At 42.9% G+C, this 21032-nt stretch overlaps 1 protein-coding gene across 1 annotated transcript; it reads right to left on the bottom strand.

Moving 5' to 3' along the window:
- Nucleotides 1–5382: 5382 nt before the first annotated feature.
- On the bottom strand, nucleotides 5383–13661 carry ssr3 (signal sequence receptor, gamma). The gene is made up of 5 exons (XM_068041463.1): nucleotides 13467–13661; nucleotides 8168–8294; nucleotides 7980–8078; nucleotides 6539–6670; nucleotides 5383–5682 (listed from the first exon to the last, which is right to left on the bottom strand). The coding sequence occupies exons 1-5, from the start codon at nucleotides 13597–13599 to the stop codon at nucleotides 5616–5618; spliced, it is 558 nt and encodes a 185-aa protein (XP_067897564.1). The 5' UTR covers nucleotides 13600–13661; the 3' UTR covers nucleotides 5383–5615.
- Between the last annotated feature and the right edge of the window lie 7371 nt (nucleotides 13662–21032).

Here is a 21032-nt window from a genome sequence, read left to right as displayed (position 1 = left end):
CTTGTATAGAAGGCATATGGTGTGTTAGCTTTTATTAGTAGGAGGATCGAGTTTCGGAGCCACGAGGTCATGCTGCAGCTGGACAAAACTCTGGTGTGGCCGCACCTGGAGTATTGCGTGCAGTTCTGGTCACCGCATTATAGGGAGGATGTGGAAGCTTTGGAAAGGGTGCAGAGATTTACTAGGATGTTGCCTGGTATGGAGGGAAGGTCTTACGAGGAAAGGCTGAGGGACTTGAGGTTGTTTTCGTTAGGAGGAGGAGGAGAGGTGACTTAATAGAGACATATAAGATAATCAGAGGGTTAGGTAGGGTGGATAGTGAGAGTCTTTTTCCTTGGATAGTGATGGCAAACACGAGGGGACATAGCTTTAAGTTGAGGGGTGATAGATATAGGACAGATGTCAGAGGTAGTTTCTTTACTCAGAGAGTATTAGGGGCGTGGAACGCCCTGCCTGCAACAGTAGTAGACTCGCCAACTTTAAGGGCATTTAAGTGGTCATTGGATAGACATATGGATGAAAATGGAATAGTGTAGGTCAGATGGTTTCACAGGTCGGCGCAACATCGAGGGCCGAAGGGCCTGTACTGCGCTGTAATGTTCTATGTTCTATTTCTTCTTTAGCACAAAATCTTGTACATCGCAGAGCTTAAAGTTTCCATTCTGAGCAGTACCCTCATTTGCAGTTCTGAAGAATTTAATGCTATTATATTATTCCTTAGCATGTCAATAACAGAAATATCAAAACTTGTATTGAAGGATGCTAAAGTGTTAAATCTATAAACATTTACTTCACATTTGACCCAGAGATGAACTCCTGACCACAAAGACAAACCATCACTAAGACCACCTATTTCCACCGCCGTATCACCCAACTTCGGCCAGTCTCATTTTCTGCTGAAAACCTCAATCATGCTTTTGTTACCTCTAGACATGACTATTCCAACACACTCCTGGCTGGTCTTCCACATTATACTCTCCATAAACTTGAGGTCTTCCAAAACTCTTCTGCTCATGTCCTTACTTGCACCAAGTCCCATTCACCTATCACCCTTGTGCTTGCTGACCCACAAGGCTCCCTGTCAAGCAATGCCACAATTTTAAAACTATCTGTGTTTTCAAATCCCTCCATTACCTGACCCCTCTATCTCTGTAATCTCCTGCAGCCCCACAAACCTCAGATATTTGCATTCATCTAATGCTGACCACTTGAGCATCTCTGATTTTAATTGCTCCACCATTTCCGTGCCTTCAGTTGTCTAGGCACTAAGCTCTGGATTGCTATAAACTTCCCTGCCTTTCTTCCTTTAAGATGCTTCGTAAAATCAATGGCACAGTGGTTAGCACCGCAGCCTCACAGCTCCAGCGACCCGGGTTCAATTCTGGGTACTCCCTGTGTCTGCGTGGGTTTTCGCCGTGTGCTCCGGTTTCCTCCCACAGCCAAAAGACTTGCAGGTTGATAGGTAAAATGACATTATAAAGTGCCCCTAGTATAGGTAGGTGGTAGGGGAATATAGGGACAGGTGAGGATGTGGTAGGGATATGGGATTAGTGTAGGATTAGTATAAATTGGTGGTTAATGGTCGGCAAGGTCTCGGTGGGCCTGTTTCAGTGCTGTATCTCTAAATCTAAAAATCTAAAATCTAAATCTCTTTGACCAAGCTTTTGGCCATCTAATATCACCCGATGTAGCTCAATGTCTTATTTTGCTTTATAATGCTCCTATGAAGCAACTTGGGACACGTTATTATGTGAAAGGTGCTATATAAATAAAAGGTGTTTTGTTGTGTTGTCCCCTCAATCACTGGAAGTACTCAATTTCTATCTTCTGTTGCTACCTCCTTATAAGCAACAATGCTAATAGCCTCATACTTTTATCATTCCCATTCTTATCCCATATCTGTTGAGATTTCCTCTTCCATTTCCCTCCTACAATTATAATCCCAGTAATAACCATCCCGTTTAATCTTTGGATTACTCTTTGGAGTTTAAAAAGAGAAGTCTTGTTACAACTGTACAGGGTGTTGGTAAGGCCGCACCTGGAGTACGGTGTACAATGTTGTTCCCTGTATTGGAGGCAGTTCAAAAGAGATTCACTAGGCTGATGAAGGGGTTGACTTATCAAGAACGGCTAAACAGGTTAGGCCTTTATTCATTAGAGTTTAAAAGAATGAGGGGTGATCTCACTGAAACGTACAAGATTCTGAGGGGGCTTTACAGGTAGATGTTGAGATGATGTTTCCACTTGTGGAGGAATCTCAAACTAGGGGACATAGTTACAGAATAAGAGGTCACTCATTTAAAACTGAGATGCGAAGGAATTTCTTCTCTCAGAGGGTAGTGAATATCTGGAATTTTCTATCCCAGAGTTGTGGAGGCTAGATCACTGCAAGTATTTAAAGAGGAGGTAGACAGATTTTAGAAATATCAGGGAGTTGAGGGCTAGGAGGAGATGGCACGAAAGAGGAGTTGAAGTCTGGGGCAGATCAGCCATGATCTTATGGAATGGCGGGGCAGGCTTGAGAAGCCGAATGGCCTACTCCTGCTCCTATTTCTTATGTCCTTATGTCAACACTATTGCAACTCCTATTCTACCCCTCCTAAAAATAACACAATGCTTAAAAGTAACGCACTGATTCTAAGCACTATCCTCAAATTGCAATGAGGTGTAATATTCTTTTAGAAATCCCCAACAATCATTATTCCAACTGAAATTCTTCATAAAACCACTACAAAGTGTAAGAAAAGGAATGAAACTGGACAGACCACGCGGCATCGACCTTGGCACTGGAAATGACAACGGCATACCCAGCCCTGTCGGCCCCGCAAAGTCCTTCTTACTAACATATGGGGGTTTTTGCCAAAATTGGGAGAGCTGTCCCACAGACTAGTCAAGCAACAGCCTAACATATTCATACTCAAAGAACCATGCCTTACAGGTAATGTCCCTGACACCACCATCACCATCCCTGGGTATGTTCTGTCCCAACGGCAGCACAGACCCACCAGAGGTGGTGGCAGAGTGGTATACAGTAGAGGGAGTTGCCCAGGGAGTCGTCAACATTGACTCCAGACCCCATGAATTCTCATGGCATCAAGTCAAACACGGGCAAGGAAGCCTCCTGATCACCATCTACCGCACCCCTCGGCTGATGAATCAGTGCTTCTCCATGTTGAACACCAATTGGAAGAAGCACTGAGGGTAGCAATGGCACAGAATGTACTCTGGGTGGGGAACTTCAATATCTATCACTAAGAGTGGCTCAGTAGCACCACTACTGACCGAGTCCTAAAGGACATAGCTGCTGGACTGGGTCTGCAGCAGGTGGTGAGGGAACCAAGAGGGAAAAATCTACTTGCCCTCGCCCTCACCAATCTACCTGCCGCAGATGCATCTATCCATGACAGTATTGGTAGGAGTGACCACTGCACAGTCCTTGTGGAGACCAAGTCCCATCTTCACATTGAGGATACCCACCATCATGTTGTGTGGTACTACCACCGTGCTAAATGGGATAAATTTTGAACAGATCTAGCAATGCAAAACTGGGCATCCATGAGGCGCAGTGGGCCATCAGCAGCAGCATTGTATTCAACCACAATCTGTAACCGCATGGCTCGGCATATCCCCCACTCTACCAATACCATCAAGCTAAGGGATCAACCCTGGTTCAATGAAGACTGCAGGAGAGCATGCCAGGAGCAGCACTAGGCATATTTAAAAATTAGGTGACAGCCTGATGAAGCTACAACACAGGACTACTTTCATACCAAACAGCAGAAGCAACATGTGATGGACAGGGTTAAGCGATTCCACAACCAATGCATCAGATCCATGCTCTGCAGTCCTGCCACATCCAATCGTGAACAGTGGTGGACAATTAAACAACTAACAGGAGGAGGAGACTCCACAAATATCCCCAGAATCAACAATGGGGAAGTCCAGCACATCAGTGAAAAAAGACAAGGCTGAAGCATTTGCATTCATCTTCAGCCAGAAGTGCCAAGTGGGTGATCCATCTCGGCCTCCTCCTGAGGTCCCCAGCATCAGCCAATCCGATTCACTCCACGTGATATCATGAAAGGCTGAAGGCACTGGATACTGCAAATGCTACGGGTCCCGACATCCCGGCAATAGAACTGAAGACTTGTGGTCCAGAACTAGCCACGCTCCTAGCCAAGTTGTTCCAATACAGCTACAACACTGGCATCTACCTGCAAAACATCCCAAGTATGTCCTGTACACAAAAAGCAGGACAAATGCAACCCAGCCAATTTCAGCCCAATCAGTCTACTCTCGATCAGCAGCAAAATGATGGAAGCGGTCATTGACAGTGCTATCAAGCGGTACTTGCTCAGCAATAACTTGTTCACTGATGCTCAGTTTGGGTTCTGCCAGGGCCACTCAGCTCCTGACCTCATTACAGCCTTTGTCCAAACATGGACAAAAGAGCTGAACTCTGACTCCCCAATGCCTGTCCACCATCTACAAGGCACAAGCCAGGAGTGTGCTGGAACATGCTCCACTTGCCTGGATGGCTGCAACTCCAACACTCAAGAAGCTCGACACCATCCAGGACAAAGCAGCCCGCTTGATTGGCAACCCATCCACCATCTTCACCATCGACGCACAGTGTGTACCATCTACAGAATGCACTGCAGCAACTCACCAAACCTCCTTAGACAGCATCTTCCAAACCCAGAACTCTACCATCTAGAAGGCCAAGGGCAGCTGATGCATAGGAACACCACCATCTGCAAGTTCCCCTCCAAGCAGCACACCATCCTGACTTGGAACTATATTGCTGTTCCTTCACTGTTGCTTGGTCAAAATCCTGGAACTCCCTTCAGAACAGCACTGCGGGTGTATCTACACCCACAGACTGCAGCAGTTCAAGAAGGAAGCTCACCACCACCTTCTCAAGGGCAATTAGGGTTGGGCAATAAATGCTGGCCAAGCCAGCGTCGCCCACATCCCATGAGCGAATAAAAGAAACATTTGCATTCTGATCATTCTGAACTGTGTGCAGTCAGATATATTCAGATACTTCTGAAAATTAGTAATTATTTCTTGTGTGTCAAGTGTACAGATTTTCATAATTAGTATGAGTCTATGCATAGCATATACAAAAAAGTGAAATATGAAATTATTTGTGCAGCTATTTGTAATTAATTCACTTAACATATATAAAGTATCAACACAATACACCACATACACTTGAGCCCAATTCTCAATGTCTGGGTTTGACACCAGTAGTTTAACTTATCAAATTTTACAGTATCTGAAACATTGATAAATCCAGTGTGTGCGTGTGTTATAAATATAAAATTTATAAATATAGCAAAATTGCAAACTTCTAATAATAGACTTCCAAACAAAAACTCTGGTTGCAAAATGCATTCACTTTATTACAGTACATCCATAACTGATAACATGGAATGCAGGTATATTATTTTTAAAAAATACAGTTCATAGAACTGTAGTTGTCTCAGTTGTGGCCAATTCTGTGGTTTCAGGTCTCAACTTTACAGACCTTTAAAATCTAAATGACCTTATCCTTAAGAACACAGACCATTCCATTCTTGACACCAGCTCACTAAGAAAGCCAGAGGCAATTACTTTGAGCCTGTAGAAAGAAGAGCAATCAACCCAGATGAAGCACAAATGGACAGGATGTAGTTTCTGAGAGTATAATTAAGGAGTACAGGTTTTATACAGTAACTTATAACAAATAATTTATATCTGAATGGAAAGACTGAATGCTATTTTCAGGTAAATGTTGTTGTGACACAGGTTATAAATGGAATTTGGTACCCCTTCAGTTGTTTTCCTATCTATTTTTCAGAAGATATATTGCATTCTAATTTGCTATTCTGGACATAATATTATTCGCAGACGGATCAAAAGGACCGACTGCACATATCGGACAATTATATTATTCTCTAATTTCAACTACAATTACACGTTGATCTGCAGGCTTCAAATTCAAATGAGGAAAGAGAAGGTTTATTGTGCATAATGAAATCTGCAGTATGAACTGCTGTCTTATGATGGACGTAAATTTGTAGACTGATAATTATTGGCCTTTGTAAACTTAGCAGGGCCTTATTAGGGAATTTTTTTTTTTTATCTATCTACTCTTGCAGTAGTTCAGCTCCAAACAGTACCACCCTTATGGCTGCCTGGGAATGCAACAACCATTATAGGTGAAAGTCTACACCAATTTAAAAGGAATGATACAAAGACAGCACTGTAAGAAGGTATCATGGCTACTATCGTTTTATGTGGCAAAACTACAGCATTTCCAAATAGACATGCTTCTGAAACCAAATTATTGGATGGTCACCTTCAAACTAACCATCGATGTAACCATTTTCCCTTTATAACTTAGCCACTTATATTGATTTTCTAACTACAATGCTTCTATTTATCCTAATATTTCCTTCTTGGGCTCAGCACTGATTCCCCCTCCTCCCCCCCCCAACCAAATGCAAATAATTGCAAGCTTTTGATACTATGTCAGCTTTAAAAAGGATACACCGTTGGATTGAAATTCTTCAGTATAAAGAATGAAGCAATGATCACAATAACCAGAAACAAGGTGTTGTTGTAAAAGATTGAAAAGGTCGTAGCTTCATAGTCAGCCACTTCATTCTTCTTCCAAAGAATTCTATTGGGGAGAAAAATAAGCTTTTAATTAAGCATGGCTTGCTAAAGCCATAGATACATGCCTAGGAAAAAGTACCACACATTCTGTGCAAATGCTACACAAAGGGTAAAATTTTGTTTGCATCCAAAAACAGGTGTATGAGCCACTGGAATTGACCCTTGTGCCTAAATAGATAGGCCAGAAACACACCGAATATTGGGCCTTAAGCCTCATCATCAGCGAACTGGCTGAGCTGCCGACAACTATTGGGCATCCCCAGACAGTTTGCTAAAGTGGCCTCGAAGATTGCTCCACTTCTGTAAGTTCTTAAAGGGACCAGGAGAGGAGGGCATTCAGGAGGGAAGGTAGCAGTGGCTAGGATTAGGAAGTGCTCCTGGCTGCACATTCAAGTAAGTGTTTTTGTTTTTAAAAACAAACTTAACTTTTTGGTAGCAATCTGCAGCAGACCCTTAAGGACTGCCTGCTGGGTCACATGTAGATCTCGCTTTCCTGAATGCAGTTGATGCTGGAAACTAAAGTTTCATCTTCTATAGACCAACAACTGCACAACTGCCAATTTTTTGCACTTCTCACACCAGCCATTTTACATCTTCTCTGGGTGATATTGGCATTTTGTCAAGTGTGATAATGTCCTTTAGAAACCAAACTGACAGTGTCAAATTTATTTGGAGTTCGTCTGTGAGCCTAGACTGCATTGAAAGCCAAGAGCTAGAAGGATAAAGGAATAGAACAACTCACTGCACCATTCAGGCTCCAAGCCACTCGATAAAGTAACAAAAATCAATCCTCTCGGATATCATTTCTAAGTAGGGCTTTCTCCATGACTGTTGGAGTTATAAAACAAGGGTTACTGCCCTTAAATCCCTTGAACATTCACAGACTAGTAGCTATGTATTAAAGCATAGAACACCAAAATGGTACAGAGATTCATAAGAGTTCGGTTTAGAATCAGATTTGTGGGGCTGGAGGTATAATTTTTACATAAATGGTGATGCACCTTCAGACGAGAGACCGAATGTTACTCAGCTTTAGAATTCTGAGAACAAAATTTAGGACAGAATAGCAGAATCATTTTGGTACTGGCGTCCACTTAAACACAACAGACAGCCACAAACGTGGAATAAACAGCTCAACCTTGTTACTAGCTGGCTACTCGCTGTGTTTGCTTAAAAAAAAACTCAGAAGTGTAACATACAACCCAACTTTGCACACATTACAATCTTACATACAAATTAACTTTTGCATATTTTGCTGGTCTCAACTTTTAAGACAGTGTCTACTATAACTTTAAAAACTTAAAAAAACACACCTTTCATCCTTTTCTTTGCGAGACATCTTCCTATTGTCAGCCTCTGACAGTTTCCGAGTGACCTCCTTAGAAACTGCATCTTCTCTCTTTTGTGCCACCCTAGAAATACGAATCTCTGTTAACAATGTGACGCTCCAGAACATCATCCATACAATTATACAAATAATATTTATCTAGAAATTACTTACTTGTGTTTCAGGACAAACTTTACATTTTTGTAAGCAAATGCCACAAGATAGGTACTGACAAGGGTCATAACACAGTACAGAACTGCAGACTGGACAAGGTCCATGTGCCAGATCCTCCAGTAGAGCCCTGAAAGACAAAGTTTAGAGAGCATGACTCTTACAATTGGCAATATGCATCATCAGCAGGAACTGACTTACAGCAGTGAAGAAAAGGCAATAGATTCAGAATTTCAACTCCACTTACAATAAATAGGTATTTTAAACACTTTGGTCTTGCATCAGTATTCTCACAAAGACTGCCCTGAAAGAGTGAAAATTAACATTCCTCCTCACTTTGAGGAAATAGTCAAAATCCTTTTTCAACTAATTTTTCGAGTTAGATCAAGCTTAATTTAGAATTAAAAAGTCCAAAAAGAGTTTAGAAGCTAAAGTTTTAACTTTAAAGTCCACTGCTCCAAAAACGCAAGTGTAAAATTTCTGATGAGATGTTTATTAATACTAACACAAAGTTCTGTGAGTAAGTCTCATAATAAGCATAATTCCAAAACAAAGACTTCACTGATCTTTACTCATCTATATCTACATTTGGGGGACCTGAGGAAAGGGAAATGGTACAAGTTTATTTGTACTGCAAAAATGGTATTCTTAGAAAAATGTTTGAATTCTACAAACATTTGCATAAACATGTATGGATCCACCAAAGGAATCCCATAAAAGCGGATCCTGACAAAGCAACAGCAAAACTGATGAATATTTTGTATACTGGCAATCTGAAAGTGCTAAATGGAACAGATTACTCAAAAAAATAATCAATATTTCCAAAGCTTTACAATAATGCTACCCTTAATACTTATGAAATGACAGTTTGATTGATAATGGAGCCAGTGCATATCAAATAAATTTTAAATACTGCAACACTTCACATGTCAGATATGAGTGACAAATGAATTCACAGAAAATAGGTTCACCTGAAGTAGAAAGCCCATAGTCATAGAGTCATAGAGAGATACAGCACTGAAACAGGCCCTTCAGCCCACCGAGTCTGCCATTTATACTAATCCTACATGAAGAAAGAACTCAAAAGCAAAAGTCACCAGCTCCAAACTTTCAATATTTGTAACTCACTAACTTGCATTTCCTCCCGATAAAAATTTAACCAAATTCACATGATTAAAAGAATCACAATCTTTAATACCTTATTTAGAAATAGCACTGAATCTCTGCAGCCTAGTAGCCACTTAAAATACATTGATTCTCATACTGCTTGTAGATGTGATGTCATAGAGTCATACAGCATAGAAACAGGCCCTTCGGCCCACCGCGTCCATACCGACCATAATGCCTATCTATACTAATCCCACCTGCCTGCATTAATTCCATATCCCTCTATACCTTGCTCATTCAAGTACTTGTCCAGATGCCTCTTAAATGTCGCTACTGCTCCTGCCTCCACCACCTCCTCAGGCAGCTCATTCCAGATACCCATTATGCTTTGTGTGAAAAATTTACCCCTTTGATCCCCTTTAAACCTCCTCCCTCTCACCTTAAATCTATACCCTCTAATTTCAGTCACCCCTACCATGGAAAACAGACTCTGGTTATTTTATTTTTTATTTTTATTTTAGAGATACAGGCCCTTCGGCCCACCGAGTCTGTGCCGACCATCAACCACCCATTTATACTAGCCCTACATTAATCCCATTACCCGCTCACATCCTCACCTTCCCTCAATTCCCCTACCACCTACCTATACTAGGAGAAATTTATAATGGCCAATTTACCTATCAACCTGCAAGTCTTTGGCTGTGGGAGGAAACCGGAGCACCCGGCGAAAACCCACGCGGTCACATGGAGAACTTGCTAACTCCGCACAGGCAAGACCCAGAATCGAACCCGGGTTGCTGGAGCTGAGAGGCTGCGGTGCTAACCACTGCGCAACTGTGCCGCCCTGACTACTCTATCAGAACCTTTTATAATTTTAAAGATCCCTATTAGTTCACCTCTCAGCCTTCTCTTTTCTAGAGATAAGCAATCCAGACTGTGTATCCTTTCCCGATAGTTATTATCTCTCCATTCTGGTATCATCCTTGTAAATCATCTTTGAACCCTCTCCAGTGCCCTTTTTCCATTTTACAATATAGTTACCAGAACTGTGCGCAGTACTCTGTGTAGTCTAACCAAGGTCCTATACATGTTCAGCATAGTGTCTCTGTTTCAATTCTATCCCTCTAGAACTAAACGCCAGTGCTTGATTTGCTTTTGTATGGTCTTGGTGACTTGTGCCACAACTTTGATTTGTGTATTTATATTCCCAAATTCCTTTGCTCCTCTTAGATTCTTATTTTCTTAGTAATATGTGACTTTTCTTACCAAAATGTAATACTTATGGAAGTTGAAATTCATTTTCCAATTATATGCCCATTCTGCAGATTGTTGGAGCATGCAAGATGTTATCTACCCTATCTATGCCTCTCATAATTTTATATACCTCTATCATGTCCCCTCTCAGCCTCCTTCGCTCTGGGAAAAACAGACCCAGCCTATCCAATCTCTCTTTATAACTCAAGCCCTCCAAACCAGGCAACATCCTTGTGAATCTTTTCTGCACCCTCTCTAGCTTAATCACATCTTTCCTGTAGTGCGGTGACCAGAACTGCACACAGATGCGGCCGAAGCAACGTTATGTACAACTGTAACATGACGTCCCAACTCTTGTACTCAATGCCTTGGCCAATGAAAGCAAGCATGCCATACACCTTCTTCACCACCCTGTCTACCTGTGTTGCCACTTTCAGGGAACAATGTACTTGCACCCCAAGGTCTCTCTGCTCAACAACACTCCCCAGGGCCCTGCCATTCACTGTATATGTCCTGCCCTGGTTTAACTTCCCAAAATGCATCACTTCACACTTGTCTGCATTAAATTCCATTTGTCACTCCCTTACCCACCTTCCCAGTTGATCTATATCTTGTTGTAACCTTGGACAACCTTCTTCACTGTCCACTATACCACCAATTTTGGTGTCACCTGCAAACTTACTAATCATGCCCCTTACATTCACATCCAAGTCATTAATATATATGACAAACAACAGAGGGCCCAGCACCCAGCCCTGTGGCACACCACTGGTCACCGGCCTCCAATCTGAAAAACAACCCTCCACTACCACCCGCTGCCTCCTATCACCAAGCCAATTTTGTATCCAATTTGCTAGCTCACCCGGGATCCTATGTGTTCGAACCTTCTGGACCAGCCTACCATGCAGGACCTTGTCAAAGGCCTTGCTAAAGCCCATGTAGACAACGTCCATCGCCCTGCCCTCGTCAATCCTCTTGGTCACCTCCTCAAAAAACTCAATCAAATGTCAATGGAGCTCACAGAAATGTGAGAACAATCATTGATTAAAACAGATCTATTGCTAAGAAATAGAACACTGGCATACCCTCTACTCATATGATGAAATCAAAAAGCAACAAATGTCAATTTTTTTTTTAAGTTTAAAATTTTAATGTAAGTAAAACATGCTCAGAACAAGACTTCTGATGAAATTCACACACCACAGAATTGATCCCTTACCTTCTCCCACTTTAGACACTTTCCTCCTCCATCTTAGCCATGCTGCTTTGGTACTTTCATCATTTCTATTTGTTCCAACATAGCCAGAACATCTCAACAATGGCTTCTCCACTCATGCCCACATGCACTCCAAGATACTTTACTTAACCTCCTCCTATTCATCTACATCAGTGTTGTCCAATACATTATCCACATATGGCTAATTGGGAATATAGTTGTGGATATTGCATTTCTGAGTAATAAATAAAAACTGAGTCATAGACACCATCGTTGGGCATGTGATCTCAACACTCATTTGCATACTTTTCTATGCATACTTTAACCTTTCTGTGCATTTGTTGGTAAAAATATGAAAAGCAGAGAGTTTTTTGATCAGAGTGCTTTACTTCCCTAGTTAGGTTAGAAAGGTGGTAGATGTTTGTTAAGCAAATGTTCATATTAAGTACATTTACCTGCATTGCAAATATATGTATGCCATTCTCTACTAAAATTAGTACACAGCTAAAATGATGTCAAAATAGCTACATTTGTGACTAGGCAGCAATTCTGTTGAACCGTGCTGATCTATGTAAACATGGGGTCAACATTCATGTGGGTGCCAATGACACCCAGTGATACTTCTTCATTACAACTCCAAATTTGACTGTCACGGTGTATTATATAATTAACATTAAGTCATAGGCAGCTTTTTACAGCCCTATATTAGAAAAGATTAAAGCCATTATCAGAAACCCTCTGCCCTTGCAATGGATCCAATTCCCTTCCTGGATGCCTACTTAAGCTCAATCACAGCTTGTAACTGGTGTCTCACTCAACCCTGAGCAAAGCTGAACACATCCAGCCCATCTCAAAACTACAACCACTGAAATGTCACAATTTTCATCAGAACCTTATCCCACTGCAATCCTCATTCATGTCTTTGTCACCTCCAAATTCAATTTTTCTAAGGCCCTCCATCTGAGCACATTCTGTCAACTCCACCACCCGGATTCCAACTGTCTCCTACAACCCATCCCTCCCCAGCTCTATTGGTACCCTTTCCTTTGATGCATTGACTTCATAAACTTCCTCTACATACATAACTCTCATTGCTCTTAATTTTAAACATTCTCCAGCTCGGATCCTCCATGCTTTAATCTCTGTCTGGTGAGCATTTCCTTCCCCCCTGCTTTAGTTTGTATAGCATCCTTCAGCCACTAACCCCTAGTACCACCACCACCCCACCCCACCCCAATATACAAGAACTTCCACCTTAAACTCCATCTGTGTTGTTACATCGTTTCTCAAGATCAAAAACCTTCCATCCCGGCTTATACCCGACCGCCAACTATGAAACAATTTGAACTTTTTGTTACGTTAAAAATAAAAAGTGAACTGCGTCTTTCCCCACTTCACATTAAAATACATAACATATATAAAAATTGGTGGAATAATCTTGCAATAACTAGCCATTGGCTGGAGATGATCAGCCCCATTATTTGTTGGGCGGTTCACCGAATCCCTTAAAGACAGACCCGACACTTCACTCACACTGGCCCATGACCCAACCCAAGGGTCGAGGCCCCGTCCTCCGTATCCATCCAGGCAAAAACACGAATTGCACAGACAGCCTGAACCAGCCGGGCCCCGCTGGCCATGAACGACGCCGCTCTCCTTCCTACCCACCCACCAGACGATCGGTGTCCGCCAGCAGCACCGACTCCGCCATCACCGTACACTTACAGATAGGAATAGCCGACACAATGAACGCGTTTCCATAAAAGAGCGCGGATGATTTCGCCGAGACATTTCTGCTGAAGTCCTGCAGCAACAAGTCCTCCTCTGACTGCTGCTTGCTGCTGCCTTTAGGCGCCATCGCTCCACGTCCTCAGCCCGAGTCCTCCAGAAGGGCCGTCAGCACTCCGAAGCGGCCCACAATCCCTCACGGCACTGACCTTCACCGGCCCACAATCCCCTGCCGCTCTGGTTTCAATTTGCCCATAACTCTCCCCCGACGCAGACGTACCCAGTTGACCTCTGACCGTCTGCCGAACGCATATTAGATACTGACGAGGACAGCGAGACCTTGTTATGTAAATGACAGCATCAGAATTGTCATTAACAAGACTTACACATACATTCGAAAAAATAATTTATACATATCGATTTCCGTTCAGGATGTGGGCGAAGCTGACTAGATCGCCGCCATCTTTAGTCCAGGCACAAAGTGCCACGATGTGACGAGTTCAAGAACAACATTAAAATAAAAGCAAGATACTGCAGATGGTGGAAAACTATCTTTGACTTTGTCCCAAGACATTTGTGTTATTTAATCTCTCCTGCCCTCTGCCTTATTAAACACTTTCCCTTTTGTTCTCTTCCCCATCACCACCCACTTAAAACCTAATATTTTTCTAACTTTTGCCAGTTCTGATGAAAGGTCACAGTCCTGAAATGTTAACTCTGCTTCTCTCTCCACAGATGTTGCCTGACCTGCTAAGCATTTCAAGAACAACATTTATGTCTCATGCAAGGAATGTGTGTCGAGCCATGGCGAAGTGAACTAAAAGCTTGGTTTGGGTTTTAGGAGGCTTTTAAAGGAAAAGAGAGAAGTACATAGGCAGAAAAAAAAATAGGGAGGTGGTTCTAGATAGTAGGGCAAAGGCAGCTGAAGGCTCAGCCACAAATGGTAGTCAAATGAAGAAGAGACGCACTAAGGCCAGAGTTTGAGGACTGACGTGCAAAAATATGAAGGCAAATTCAAAGATTTAGTGCGGTGATGCGGTGGAATGACTTAAAGATTAGAATTGGAATTTTGAATTCAGTGCTTTGGTGGTAGGGAGTCATTGTAAATCAGTGAGGACAGAAATGATGGGCAAGTGGGATGTAGTGGAACAGAATGGGTCAGCTGAGCTTTGGACACCTTGTTGTTTACGGATGGGAAGGAGGCAAGCTGGACACGAAAATTTTGGTTCAGCCAAAAGCCGAGATAAATTAGCAATTGTGAGAGTGAGATACAGAGTCATTGAGTGGTACAGCATAGAAACAGGCCCTTCGGCCCACCACGTCCATGCCGACCATAATGCCTATCTATACTAATCCCACCTACCTGCATTAATTCCATATCCCTCTCTGCCTTGCTCATTCAAGTACCTGTCCAGATGCCTCTTAAATGTCGCTACTGTTCCTGCCTTCCACCACCTCCTCAGGCAGCTCATTCCAGATACCCATTATGCTTTGTGTGAAAAATTTACCTCTTTGATCCCCTTTAAACCTCCTCCCTCTCACCTTAAATCTATGCCCTCTAGTTTTAGTCACCCCTACCATGGGAAACAGACTCTGGTTATCTACCCTATCTATGCCTCTCATAATTTAATATACCTCTATCATGCCCCATCTCAGCCTCCTTCGCTCCAGGGAAAACAGACCCAGCCTATCCAATCTCTCTATAACTCAAGCCCACCAAACCAGGCAACATCCTTGTGAATCTTTTCTGCACCCTCTCTAGCTTAATCACATCTTTCCTGTAGTGCTGCGACCAGAACTGCACACAGTACTCCAAATGCGGCCTAACCAACGTTATGTACAACTGTAACATGACGTCCCAACTCTTGTACTCAATGCCTCGGCCGATGAAGGCAAGCATGCCATACGCCTTCTTCACCACCCTGCCTACCTGTGTTGCCACTTTCAGGGAACTATGTACTTGCACCCCAAGGTCTCTCTGCTCAACAACATTCCCCAGGGCCCTGCCATTCACTGTATATGTCCTGCCCTGGTTTAACATCCCAAAATGCATCACTTCACACTTGTCTGCGTTAAATTCCATTTGTCACTCCCTTGCCCACTTTCCCAGTTGATCTATATCTTGTTGTAACCTTAGACAACCTTCTTCACTGTCCACTATACCACCAATTTTGGTGTCACCTGCAAACTTACTAATCATGCCCCTTACATTCACATCCAAGTCATTAATATATATGACAAACAACAGAGGGCCCAGCACCGATCCCTGCGGCACACCACTGGTCACCGACCTCCAATCTGAAAAACATCCCTCCACTACCACTCTCTGCCTCCTATCACCAAGCCAATTTTGTATCCAATTTGCTAGCTCACCCGGGATCCCATGTGTTCGAACCTTCTGGACCAGCCTACCATGCGGGACCTTGTCAAAGGCCTTGCTAAAGTTCATGTAGACAACGTCCATTGCCCTGCCCTCGTCAATACTCTTGGTCACCTCCTTGAAAAACTCAATTAAATTCGTGAGACTTGATTTCCCACGCACAAAGCCATGCTGACTATACCTAATCAGACCTTGCCTTTCCAAATGCATATAAATCCTGTCTCTCAGAATCCCTTCCAATAACTTTCCCACCACTGATGTAAGGCTCACCGGCCTGTAGCTCCCTGGCTTATCCCTGCTGCCCTTCTTAAATAAAGGCACAACATTAGCTATCCTCCAGTCTTCCGGTACCCCGTGGCTAACGATGATACAAAAATCTCTGCCAGGGCCCCAGCAATCTCCTCCCTTGCTTCCCATAGCATCCTAGGATACACCTGGTCGGGCCCTGGGGATTTAGCAACCTTAATGCGCTTCAAAACCTCCAACACCTCCTCCTTTGTAATGTTGATATGCTCCAGGAACTATATAGGAACTATCACACCCTATAGAAAACTTGAATAAAAATAAAATAAGACAGACCACCTGGCATCCACCTAGGAACTGGAAACAACAAAGGCACATACTGCCCAGTCACCCTGAAATGTTGTCACTAACATCTGGGGAGACATGCCAAAATTGGGAGAGCTGTCCCACAAACTAGTCAAGCAACAGCCTGAACAGTCAGACTCACCAAACCATACCTTAAGGCTTAGACTCCTCCATCACCATTCTTGGGCATGTCCTGTTCCACCTGCAGGACAGACCCACCAGTGGTGGCACAGTGGTATACAGTCGGGACCAAGTTTCCCTGGGGGTCCTCAACAGTGACTCTGGATCTGATGAAGTCTCATGGCATCAGGTCAAACATCGGCAAAGAAACTTGCTGATTACCACCTACTGCCCTCCCTCACCTGATAAATCAGTACTCCTCCATGTTGAACACCACTTGGAATAAGCACTGAGGGTAGCAAGGACACAGAATGTACTCTGGGATTGCAATGTCCATCACCAAGAGTGGCTCGATAGCACCACTACAGACCTAGCTGGCCAAGTCCTGAAGGACATATCTGCCAACAAGGAGGAAAAGCCTACTTGACCTTGTCCTCACGAGTCTACTTGTAGATACGTCAATCCATGATAGTATTGGATGAAATGACCACCGCACTGTCCTTGTAGAGAGAAAGTCCTGTCTTCGTACTGAGGACAGTACCACCGTGCTAAATAGGATGGATTCAGAACAGATCTAGTGGGTCAAAACTGGGCATCCATGAGGTGCGGTGGGCCATCAGCAGCAGCAGGAATGTATTCAACCACAATCTGTAACCTCATGACCCAGCATATCCCTCAATCTATCATTACCATCAAGCCAGGCGACCAACTCTGGTTCAATGAGGAAGGTGGGAGAGCATGCCTGGAGCAGCACCAGGCATACCTAAAAATGAGGTGCCAACCTGGTGAAGCTATAACACAGGACTATACACATGCTAAACAGCAGAAGCAGCATGCGATAGAGCTAAGTGATCCCAAAAGCAATGAATCGGATCAAAGCTCTGCAGTCTTGTCACATCCAGTCGTGAATGGTGGTGGACAATTAAACAACTAACCAGAGGAGGAGGCTCCACAAACATCCTCATCCTCAATGATGGGGGAGCCCAGCGCATTAGTGCAAAACACAAGGCTGAATCATTTGCAACAATCTTCAGCCAGAAATGCCAAGTTGCGGATCCATCTTGGCCTCCTTCTGAGGTTCCAGCATCACAGATGCCAGTCTTCAGCCAATCCGATTCACTCCACGTGATAGCAAGAAGCGACTGAAGGCACTGGATACAGCAAAGGCAATGGGCCCTGACAACATCCTAGCTGTAACACTGAAGACGTGTTCCAGAACTAGCTGCACCCCTAGCCAAGCTATTCCACTAGAGCTACAACACTACCCAACAACAGAAAATTGCCTAGGTATGTCCTGTTCACAAAAAGGAGGACAATCCAATCCGGCCATTTACTGCTCCATCAGTCTATTCTCAATCATCATCAAAGTTACATCTTTGGAACTCCAGGTTATGGCTACAGAGAACAGTATCTATTCCCCGACTCTGCTCCCATATCATTACCACATTCCTTTCACTACCCCCCTCACTTGAATGATCTTCTGCACCATGCTGCCATGGACAGTTTTGTCATCCAACTGCAGACTTTGCCGTCACCACACAGGCTGAGACTCCTCCAGTATGGCATCTGAGGTTTCCTTACCTGCCTGATGCTCAATCACGCCTTCTTGTCCCTGACCACTAACCAGACTTGTACCATTCCCTAACCTAAGGGGTGTGACTACGTCCTGAATCAAAGTGTCCAGGTAACTCTTCTCCTCCCTGATGCCCCGAAATGTCTGCACCTCCAACTCATAGGAACATACGAATTAGGAGCAGGAGTAGTCCACTCGGCCCCTCGAGCCTGCTCTGCCATTCAACAAGATCATGGCTGATCTGATTGTAACCTTAACTCCACATTCCCACCTACCCCCAACCACCTTTCACCCCCTTGCTTATCAAGAATTTATCTACCTCTGCCTTAAAAATATTCAAAGACTCTGCTTCCACTGCCTTTTAAGGAAGAGAATTCCAAAGACTCACAACTCTCTGAGAGAAAAAAATTTCTCCTCCTCTCTGTCTTAAATGGGCGATCTCTTATTTTTAAACAGTGACCCCTAGTTCTAGATTCTCCCACAAGAGGAAACATCTTTTCCACATTCACCCTGTCAAGACCCCTCAGAATCTTATATGTTTCAATCAAGTCACCTCTTACTCTTCTAAACTCCAGCAGATTCAAGCCTAGCCTGTCCAATCTTTCCTCATTAGACAACCCACCCGTCTCTGAACTGCTTCCAATGCATTTACATCCTTAAATAAGGAGACAAATACTGTACACAGTACTCCAGATGTGGTCTCACCAATGCCCTGTATAACTGAAGCATAATCTCCCTACTTTTGTGTTTAATTCTCCTCACAATAAACAATAACATTCTACTAGCTTTCCTAATTACTTGCTGGACCTGCATGCTAACCTTTTGTGATTCATGCACTAGGATACCCAGATCCCTCTGCATCTTAGAGCTCTGCAATCTCTCACCACTTAGATAATATGATTCATTTTTAGTCTTCCAGCAAAATGAACAACTTCACATTTTCCCACATTATACTCCATTTGCCAGATCTTTGCCCATTCACTTAACCTATCTATATCGCTCTTTATTCACAACTTACTTTCCTACCTATTGTTGTGTCATCAACAAATTTAGCAACCATATCTTCAGTCCCTTCATCCAAGTCATTTATATAAATCGTAAAATGTTGAGGCCCCAGCACTGATCCCTGTGACACACCACTCGTTACATCTTGCCAACCGGAAAATGACCCATTTATGCTTACTCTCTGTTTCCTGTTAGCTAGCCAATTTTCTATCCATGCCAATATGTTACCCCCTACACCATGAGCTTTTATTTTCCGCAATAACCTTTGATGTGGCACCTTATCAAATGCCTTTTGGAAATCTAAGTACAGAACATCCACCGGTTCCCCTTTATCCACAGCACATGATACTTCTTCAAAGAACTCCAATAAAATGGTTAAACAGGATTCCCTTTCAAAAAACCATGTTGACTCTGCCTGGTTACCTTGAATTTTTCGAAATGTCCTGCTATAACGTCTTTAATTATAGCTTCTAACATTTTCCCTATGACAGACTCAAGCTGAACAACTCTGAGCTGAAGTTCCTCGAGATGCAGACACTTACAGCAGATGTGGTTGTCCAGGATTGCAATGCTCTCCACAAACTCCCATATGCTACAGTTATGATACACCACCCGCAATGTAACTGCAAAAAAGTATAGTATATGTTTATAAATAGAAGCTAACGCTCTCTAAAATAATGTCACATCCCAATCAAACTGTCAGTTCCTGATAGCTAACATATATCTCTTATTATTTTCATAGTTCTATCTGAGTCATTTACAGGCATTCACTTGTAATGTGGTTCTACCTGTACATTGTGGTCTCATGAAAAAGACATGTTTGGAACAAGTTTTCATTCCTATTTCAAATGCAAGCTCCCCTGCATCCTGTATCAATGCCTAACATACATGCAGGTTATGGTGTAGGGTAAACCACTGTTCATGTTACTCATACACGCAACAAATACTACAGACTTAGTTTGCCTTAGTGGAAGCATTTGTTGTGCATCAATTATATTTACTGCTGTATAGCAACAGTAGCACATGCAAACACTTATAAATTATACCAGCTGATCTCCTGTGACATTGCTCCACATTTGTGTGCATTAGCCTCTAATCTCTCCCTACAGCTGCAGCTCAGCAGGTCATGATTGGAAGCACTTTCTCCCAGCTTCCAAGCCTTTCTTCTTCCTCTATAAGCTCCTTTTCTGTTTCTCTCTCAGATACTATTACTCTAGTTTATAGTTATTCCTTTCCACTCCAGAGCTTTCTTACCACCTAATTTGCATATACTTACACTTCTCACATGACTTCTATCCTGTTCTGCTTTATGGATTTTCATAACCACAGAATTCAAAAAATATTGAAGTCAGGCATTCAGTTGGAGCTGTAATGCTTTATTTGTTTAATTATGTAGGTACAAACCCAACATGGCTGACGGTGTTTTTGTGGGGATTTGATTGCCTGTGGTGTCTTATGGTTAACAAAGAGCAACTTGCCTCTCTTCTCTGGTTATATTTGTGCCTGGTGAGGGAGTACGCAGTGTCTGGGAGTACGCCTGAAGCCTTCTACAACTGGTGAGCACCGGAGGAATTAGAGTGGACACAGCCAACCACATTTTACTTTACATTTTTTTGTTTTACTGATAAATTACAGTTTATTGTTTGTGTCCCACTAAAAGGGGGGCACTTGTTAACAATCACTGTTGATGACAATTGTCATCCTAATTGGCCATTAACAAAAAGAGTTAGCAAAGAGCAAGCATCTTGTAGTATCACAAGGTGAGCATGAACCAATGACCAATGTAACAAGTTTACTACAGTAAGACACAATAATTTTAATTGTAGAGGTGCACGTTATTTTCCTAAAGCAATGTATGATTAATCGGCATTGCTATAGCAATGGGCTACCATCTGTT

The sequence above is a fragment of the Heterodontus francisci genome, chromosome 11 (genome assembly GCF_036365525.1).
Source record: "Heterodontus francisci isolate sHetFra1 chromosome 11, sHetFra1.hap1, whole genome shotgun sequence".
Lineage (NCBI taxonomy): Eukaryota > Metazoa > Chordata > Chondrichthyes > Heterodontiformes > Heterodontidae > Heterodontus > Heterodontus francisci.
This window is presented reverse-complemented; position numbering and strand designations above follow the sequence as displayed.

Coding starts and splice junctions, on each gene's coding strand:
- ssr3 (XM_068041463.1), bottom strand. CDS start 13,599: ATGGCGCCTAAAGGCAGCAGCAAGCAGCAGTCAGAGGAGGACTTGTTG. Junction 8,079..8,167: donor AAGTTTGTCCTGAAACACAA/GTAAGTAATTTC, acceptor TCGTATTTCTAG/GGTGGCACAAAAGAGAGAAG. Junction 5,683..6,538: donor AAGAATTTCAATCCAACGGT/GTATCCTTTTTA, acceptor TTATACTCTCAG/AAACTACATCCTGTCCATTT.